The following is an 8,555-nucleotide window of genomic DNA, read 5'->3' as shown; positions in this document are numbered from 1 at the left end:
GCAAGTAAACAAGCTTTTAAGAGAACTCCAGTGATTTTTGTCCATTCTTTGATAAATCCTTATCCTAACACTCTTAATAATAGTAATATAACATTCCAGGTCATAATACTATAACTATCTGTTTCTTTTTATGTTTTACTTTTCCAGGCCTCTGAATGAGCTATTTCACAAAAGATACTTCATGGAAATACCGTATGATGTCTGCAAGACGAGACGAAGGTGTCAGATTTTACAATCAATATGCTATCTTTTCTGTTTAACCTTTTTAATACATTTTGTTTCCATTTTATTTCCATGTTTCATGATCAAGGTGCTGTAAACATAAAGCAGAGAAAGAAAGCCATGTTTTTACTTCTGTTGCTCTCTTGGATTGACAGTTTGCGGGCGTACACACCTCCTGATCCTCCTGGATACTTTGACGGACACGTGTGGCCAATGTACCTGAAAGCCCGGCAGGAGATGGAGAGCATGGTGTCTGGAATTGGTGAGTGTGCACGGTATGTGATGCTGAAGGGATAAACACTGGCCATTCATTTCAAGCAGTTAGGATATTTATGTGGCTAAGACCTGAAATATGATTTAATGAAACTATTGTGACTGTAGCAGAATTACTAGTATTAAATAATCAAATAAATGACATTTATCTGTGTGTGTTTTGTGTCAGTGTTTCTGGATGGACTGAAGCCAAAGGAAGAGCTACTGGCTGCTGTGTGTAAAGATATCTGTCAGGAAATAGAAAGGCTCAGGGGTAAGTTGCGAACATCATTAAACAATAATCAACAACACATTACATGAAAGTCCTAAGACAAATCCAACAATGTTCAACCAAACCTGTTTTCTTTGTAAGTTGTGAATGTTTTTAATTCAAAAGTATGAATATTAATGCAGTAATGGAGAGACAGGCTAACACCTGGACTAATTTGTCAAGACCTTTTTAGTTAGTTTACTTAAAATACTGTCTTTTAAAAGTCAAAACCTACTCATTTTATTTTGTGTATTTTGTTTGCAGAGAAAGACTTTTATTTGTTTCCTTTTTGAAGATGGCGACGACTGCTCCCGTGCCAGGAATGTTAGGAAAATTTTCTTTTTGGACTCATCCGAGTCCACCGAGTGTTAATGTCTATGTAATACTTACAAATAGTTATGATTGCCAAAATAATTTAATAACTATATAAAATTGACTGATGCTGTTGCATCTGAAATTGATCAGCTGGAGACTGGACAGAGACTCAGAGAAGAGAGTCACAGTGAACCTGATGCCTTTACAGTATTTGAAATTTAGGATCCACTCTGGGAAACCCAAATATGTGAGGTTTATGTGACTTTTAAGAAGTTGCTGCTAAATAGTCAGACATAGACATACAGCTGATATCTTACAATTTTTCACCTCTCACTGCGTAGTTTTTTATATAATGCATGGAGGATTTTAAATTTTAAAGCATGGACTTTTTTTTTTATTTTTATTTTTTTTATGTAACAATACACATATAACCTTAACTTGTGATGTAACACCAGATAACCAAATACAAAAAGTGTGCATCATAGTTGAAGGTTAGTTTTAAAGACTTTCTTACTTATTGTTGAATAATATAAATATTAAACAATGATCATTGCATACTTTGGTTTGGTGAGCATACTTTTTTTGTTATACATGATTTGTCAAAAGACTCAAACCGTAACACAGTTATCAGTGTATTTGTACCATTGGTGTTTGTCTCCATCTGCTGGATCAGTCTGGTAAACTGGAGACAGACTTGTGACTTTGAAGTCACTGGTCTGAACTTCCGTTACATTCAAGCCATTGCCAAATGAGTTGCTACAAAGCTAATTAAGACTTTCAGCTCCACACAACTCTCTCTGTATTTCTCTGTATGGCTATGTTCAGAAGATTGTGGCGTCTGGTGACTTTCCCGCGCAGAAACAGAGTGGCTAATCTAGGCTCATGTTTATGCAAATGTGAGAGGAAACTGGAGTTGAAGTAAAAAGTTTTGATCCTCCACCCCAAACAAACGGCCTCTGTGCATCTCTTACCCTGTTGCCTCCAAGTTCCCATTAAGTACAGTGCACACAGCAGACTACACATGGCAGCGTTATTATGTGCAGGTACCCTGTGGAGGGTTTATCCACAAGTTGTTTGGAAGGTTTTGTTTGTTTGTTTTGCGCTGGTGCGCTGCAAGGACGGATGACTAACCACACATTACTGCTGATTTGAGTTATTAACTTGGAAATAGAACAGACACAAACTCTCTAGATCTGATAGAGATCCCAAAATGATACATTTACAGTTATTGTTTCCAAAATCAGAATCAGTTTTAATAGCCAAGTACTGTAAGTTTAAACACATACAGGGAATTTGACTCAGACTTTTTGTTGCCCTCACAGTATACACAGAAATAAATATACGTATTTTATTTAGCTCATTGGATATTTTATGAAATATTTTCTGTCTATCATCTTGAATTAAGCCAGCTTTTCTTTCTTTCTTTCTTTCTTTCTTAGCTTTCACCCACATCTCACGGTTTTAATCTGTGGATGAAGTTTGCTTGGTTATTACATTTGTCCCCTTATGTTACCTAATCTGTGTGTTTATAAACCTTGTCTATTACAGTAACTGCATTGCTTTCAGCATTTTTTTTTTTTTTTATAGAAATTGAATCAGTGAGATATTATTTTGCTCCCCTATAAAGATATGCACACAATGCTATCCAAAAACTTTGACTGATGTTACAGGAGTCAAACCAGAACCCTTGTAGAAGGATTGGCCTCAGAGGCCCTACAGTAAGCTTCCCACCGGTAAAATCCTTTCAATACGAAGCCTGCTTTCATGTTCAGACTAAAACCTGTTTGACAGCATATTTAACCCTAGTGTGCCGTGTGAACCGAGAGAGCTGCTTTCTTAAACTCCGTCACTCTCATGTCATTTCTATGAACTTTATTGCAAAACCCTCCCTTGAATAATGAAGTTGGGATTGTTTCCCATACACTAAATGCAAAAATTTTACCAAAAAGTCCGTGCTGTCAGCATAATATTTGTTTACCTCAGCAGTCCACTTGCCTGACCGGCATGTGCAGTATAGAGGAGCTAGCACATGTAAATCTGGGCATTCCTAACTTCCCTGTACTGACTATATCCTCTTCCAACTCAACATATATAAGTCTGCTGCAGCTTCTTTCATAAATCAACACTCTCTAACAGCATCATATCTTTTTTAAATGCTGAATTAAGCTTTGATTGCCTGGAAATTGAGGCGAAAACATGTCCAACACCAGATTTTCAACATATTTGTGTTTCTCTTTTGCCTGCTGCTTCTGTTGCAGCAAAGCTATGCCGACTAAACTTAACCAAGAGGCTGTGAACGACAGACCTGTGATCGGTAAGTGAAATGTACTACTAGCGACAAAGAGAAGTTTAGGTGATACAAACATTTAAAAAATAGATCAAATCACTGTTTCTAATCACTGTTGAATTTTGTTGAATTCTGCTGTGTTTTTGTCCACCAGGTATTTTAACTCAGATAGTTACTGATGACGTCCTGAAACCTTTCGGGAGGACCTTCATACCTTCCTCCTATGTGAAATTCATCGAGTCTGGAGGCGGCAGAGTGATGCCTATCAGGTGGGTTGAGTCCTCCTAATGTTGTTTTGTAACAGTAAAGATACACCATATACATTTGACTGGATATTTTTGAGATAGGATCGGCCAAAATTATAGATGTAATGGAAGATATTTCCACCTATTAACACCAAAAAAAAAATTTTAATCTGTTGGACAAATGCATACAGGGCTTCTTTAGACAATAGCATCTAACTAATTATAAGTTATTTAAGGATGCAGCATTTTTGAACTATAAATGACTTTATTTGGATGTTAACTTGTGATTGTATCTATTGTCATGTCACATATTTACGGCTTTTGTGGAAAAAGAAATGGCTTTTTTGTCACATTTGACTTTTGTGCTGTCTAAACATTGTGCAATTGTATAGTAAGGAAGCATTTATTGTTTTGTTTGTCTTCCACAGGTTGACTCTTAATACTGCTGAATATAAAAAAATCTTCGAGAACATAAATGGGTGAGCTCTACCGCTATAAATGTGTCAGAAGAGGAAAATCCAATTACATTTATACCTTAAATAAATACACTCTAACAGTGTGACGTCTTTCTAATGTGTGTTTAGCTTGCTCTTCATCGGGGGAGCAGCAGATTTGGAGACATCAGACTTTGCCAGGGTGGCGAAGATCTTTTACAGCCTTGCTCTGAAGGTTTGTACAGCAGAACATTTTGTGTATGTAGCCTTAACATTTTTATTTTATTTTGCTGTTCATTATCTGTTTTTCAAATCTTTTAAATGCACAGAAAACAAAACAAAAAGTAAATGTAATCAGTTGTTATGCTTAAATACAGTTTGAGAGACTTTTTTTTTTTTAACCTCACATTTAGGATGAAAGTTTAAGATTAATTGAATAATTAAACTTTTTTTTACTCCACTACATTTTAATAATTGCTACTTTTATATATACTTTGCATCCTTAGATTATTCTGGCAAAACATACAATAAGCACATAAAACAGTGAAGTTTAAACCAAATGACATTTGTACATACTTTTTACTATCATTATTTAATTTGTAATTTTATACTTTGGAAGGAATCAAGCTTTGCACTGAGGACTAATATATTTGATATTTAAGTGCAGTTAATTTCATTGTACTTTTTCCCACATACACATTTGAATGCAGGACATTTACTGTTACTGCTACAGCCTGAATTAGATTGTATTCTAATATTGTTAAAAGGAGTTCTGTGTTGCCTTATTATTTCACACACAAAAAAGTAAAAGTTCTGACTCTGTGTATTGCAGGCCAATAATGAGGGGGACTTCTTCCCCATCTGGGGTACATGCATGGGAATGCAGCTTCTGACTGTGCTGGTGGCTGGTGAAAATCTGCTGGCTAACACCACAGCTGAGAACATAGCGCTGCCCCTCAACCTGACCACAGGTTATATCTTACTGCATTATTGTTGATATCTTTATGTGTATGTTTTTGATTTATGGCATTTAGGGAATATGTTCTAAATACATGGTAAGGTCTAAATAAAATGGAATATTTAATTGTTTGGCAACATTTTCTGGAGAACTGCATGTACTGAATCGTACCACTTGGTGTCGGTAGAAGCAAGTATAAAATCAGAGGGGGTGTTTTGTCTTATAGAACTCATTTCTTTGATGAAACCTTGCATCTCTTAAGTTTGGTTATTTTTCTAAAATAAATTTCTCCCTGCAGAGGCCAGCTCTAGTAGGATGTTTGAGGGTTTTCCCAATAAGCTCATGAGGGCTTTGACCCAAGAACCTCTCACTGGCAATTTTCATCACTATGGACTCACACTAGAGGTACAGTAGATCCCTCTGGTGTACAGTGTCAATGTACAGTATGTTTCACTTCCTGTTGGGTTTTTATTTTGTTAATGTGCTTAGAAATACAAGTTGAGACTATGTGTTTCCCAGGGTTTCTGTCATATTGAACTGAAACGTTTGACTCAATAGGACTTTAATGAGACATGTAGTACAGACGTAAATGTATATTTGAACAATCTGCATAAATTAAGCATTTCTTGACCTTCTTTATAAGGTGTACGGTTGATCAAGGCTGGATTGCTTCCCCAGGACCCCAAAAACCTATAGGTGCACAGTGTGGCAATTGGTTTGTGTTAATTTGATTAATTATGTTTATCGCCGTTTAAATTGCAGCTGATATTGAGCTTATACGGCGCTTATTCCTGAATTAATTTGTGTTTAATCAAATTACCACACAGCACACCTAGGGACCATTCAATATTCCAGCACAATTAAGACTGTACACAGTGCACGGAAATCTGGGTATTTTTGTCGCGGAGCTTCCCAGCACATTAATCTGTTCATGTACTTAAGATAGCTAGATAAGATAACTTCTTAATCCCACCCAGAGAAAACAAGGTGTCACAGCATCAAAAGAAAGCACAAGAACACATGCTTTTTATATGTAACTTAAAAAACGTAGAGTATTATACAATACAGAGCATCAAAAAAATAATAATAATAATAAAAGATAATACATAAAAAAGTCACTAGCGTAGTGTAATAAAACAAATGTTCTTTCAGACCTTCCAGGAAAATGAGAAGCTGCGGAGTTTCTTCTCCCTGCTGTCTACAAACGTTGCTGAGAACGAAGTCCACTTTGTCTCAACCATAGAAGGTTACACGGTTATTTGTTATATTAATTTGAAGAACTTATAATCATTGCTCTGTAACAGAGTTGTAATTGTATTATTTTGTTTTGTTTGTTCCTTCATGGCAGGTAAAAGATACCCCTTCTATGGAGTACAGTGGCACCCAGAGGTGAATCGTTTTCAGTGGAACAGAAAGCTGAACTTTCCGCACTCCGCTCATGCTGTTCAGTTGTCTTCCTTGCTGGCTGAGTTTTTTGTCAATGAAGGTAAGATGACAAACACACAATATCAATAATAATATTTGTTGATCACATCACTAGGCATTAAATCGTTGTGGGATATGACAATACATACTGTGGGACAATAATAAACAACTTTTCCGGAAATATCACAATCTATATTGATATTGCAATAAAAGTGACCTGACTTAAGATTTAATTCATATCAACAAACTCTAGTATTGACAAGTGTTATATATTTTATTTTAACTGTACACATGTTATAATAAATGAACAATGATGTCCTGCTCTAGCCAATATCCCCATTGATATGGTTCATCTATATCTATTTTATTCTATTCTAATCACATGTGTCTCACTTCTGCTTTTTTTTAGGAAGGAGAAGTTTACATCAGTTTGACAATCCTGAGGAAGAGGCCTCGTCACTGATTTACAACAATACGCCTGTCTACGCTGGAAACTTCACAGGATATGAGCAGCTCTATTTCTTCTGAAATCCTCTACTGTTTCTGTCTGTGCATGTACAACACATGTACACTTACAGTCTATGGTACAGCACAACACGTTATAGTCTATGGTGGTTTTAATCACAGCTAGGCCTCTAAACAAATACTTGTATTTTTGTTATTGCTATTAAAGTGCTTATTTGCATAAATAAACTCATTGTTTTCATTTTGGCGATAAACACCTTTGTAGAACATCTGGATGGATCTTTTAGTGTGTGTGTGTGTGTGTGTGTGTGTGTGTGTGTGTGTGTGTGTGTGTGTGTGTGTGTGTGTGTGTGTGTGTGTGTGTGTGTTGATCATTGAGTACAATAAGGGTCATGTTCACTGTATTTTTTTTCTGAGTATTTAGGAGTTTTAGTAATCTCAAGGGAGTTAACATTCTGCAGTTAAAGACCAACATTCAGTGGATGTACAGTACTTCATAGGTTGATTACTTTCTCAATTACTAAATTATTATTTCTTAGACTTTAGTAGCTGTTCTGGAGCTTTCGATCATGGTACATGATGTTGATCAGCAGATGGAGTTGTTATGTCAAGTGTAGATGTTCAAATTTCCATTTTTTGTGAGCTTTTACAGACTTCCATGTCCAATTTGAGATTGAAAGTTTATTGTTGATCTTGGGAACGGAACAGCTGACTAAACAATCTCACACCACAATATTGAAACAGCATTTAGACCTTCTTGAAGGGAAATTAAATGTACAGAAAATGTAATTAAACAGTTAACTGAATAAATAAAATGTAAATGAAAAAAAATAATAATTTGATTTTGAAAAGACTTGGTCCAAAGGGGCAATTACCTTGTGGTAATTGCTAATTGTAGGGTTAATTTGCAAAAACAGATATCTTTGTTTTTATTTATTTTACTAAATCATGTTTTCTTTGTGTGCAATATTTAATTACATTTAAATGATAAGACCCTAAAGGGGACATTTGCAGAGGGACAAATCAGAAGTTACACCAAAAAAATATCAGGGCTTTTCAACTGCATCTCATGGTTTTCCCCAATGAATAAATGCATTGAGGAAGATAATGAGGTTAAAAGCTCCAGAAAAAGCTAAAAAGTTGATTTATGAATTATGATTTTTTTTGTTAATTGCCTTATTATTTTAGTTTAGTTGTGTACACCTAAATAAACTAAAGCTTAGTCAAACCATCAACCAATAATCAATCATGACAAATTAAGGGCTGAAACTAATCATTTACATTATTGATTCATTTAATAATTAGTCTATTATTTCATCTTGTTGTTTGGTCTAAAAAACAGTGACAGAATTATGAAACATCATACTTTAAGCCCAAAGTGATGTCTCGTCCAACCAAGTCCAAAACCCAAAATATATTTAGTTTACAGCCACCTAAAAATATGCATAGAAAGTGTATGCATAGAAAAGGGGCTCCATAGGGGCTCAGCAGTACATTTTGCACTAGGGCTCCACAGAGGGGTAATCTGGCCCTGTAGGAAAGAGTACTTGGAGTCATGACCTCGGTATTTTTAAGTCTTAGTAATTAATTAGCCCGTAAAACACACATGCATAAGAAAATAGGAAATATGATGGCAGAAAACACACGCAGGCCGTCGCAACACATACAGACCCAGGCGGCC

The 8,555-nt window shown here is 35.6% G+C and overlaps 1 protein-coding gene across 2 annotated transcripts; it reads left to right on the top strand.

Moving 5' to 3' along the window:
- Positions 1 to 664: 664 nt before the first annotated feature.
- LOC114555211 (gamma-glutamyl hydrolase) lies at positions 665 to 7,078 on the top strand. 2 transcript variants are annotated; one of them, XM_028577448.1, is made up of 10 exons: positions 665 to 748; positions 3,319 to 3,374; positions 3,502 to 3,616; positions 4,021 to 4,071; positions 4,177 to 4,261; positions 4,859 to 4,997; positions 5,283 to 5,389; positions 6,137 to 6,230; positions 6,333 to 6,470; positions 6,819 to 7,078. In XM_028577448.1, the coding sequence occupies exons 2-10, from the start codon at positions 3,326 to 3,328 to the stop codon at positions 6,935 to 6,937; spliced, it is 897 nt and encodes a 298-aa protein (XP_028433249.1). In that variant the 5' UTR covers positions 665 to 748; positions 3,319 to 3,325; the 3' UTR covers positions 6,938 to 7,078. The 2 variants fall into 2 exon arrangements, with proteins under 2 accessions (XP_028433249.1, XP_028433248.1); XM_028577447.1 differs by lacking the exon at positions 665 to 748 and having other exon boundaries at positions 1,048 to 3,374.
- The last annotated feature ends 1,477 nt before the right edge of the window (positions 7,079 to 8,555 follow it).

This window comes from Perca flavescens, chromosome 5, assembly GCF_004354835.1.
Source record: "Perca flavescens isolate YP-PL-M2 chromosome 5, PFLA_1.0, whole genome shotgun sequence".
In the NCBI taxonomy this organism is placed as follows: domain Eukaryota; kingdom Metazoa; phylum Chordata; class Actinopteri; order Perciformes; family Percidae; genus Perca; species Perca flavescens.
Note: the sequence above shows the minus strand (reverse complement) of the source record. Positions and strands in the feature narration are given on the sequence as shown.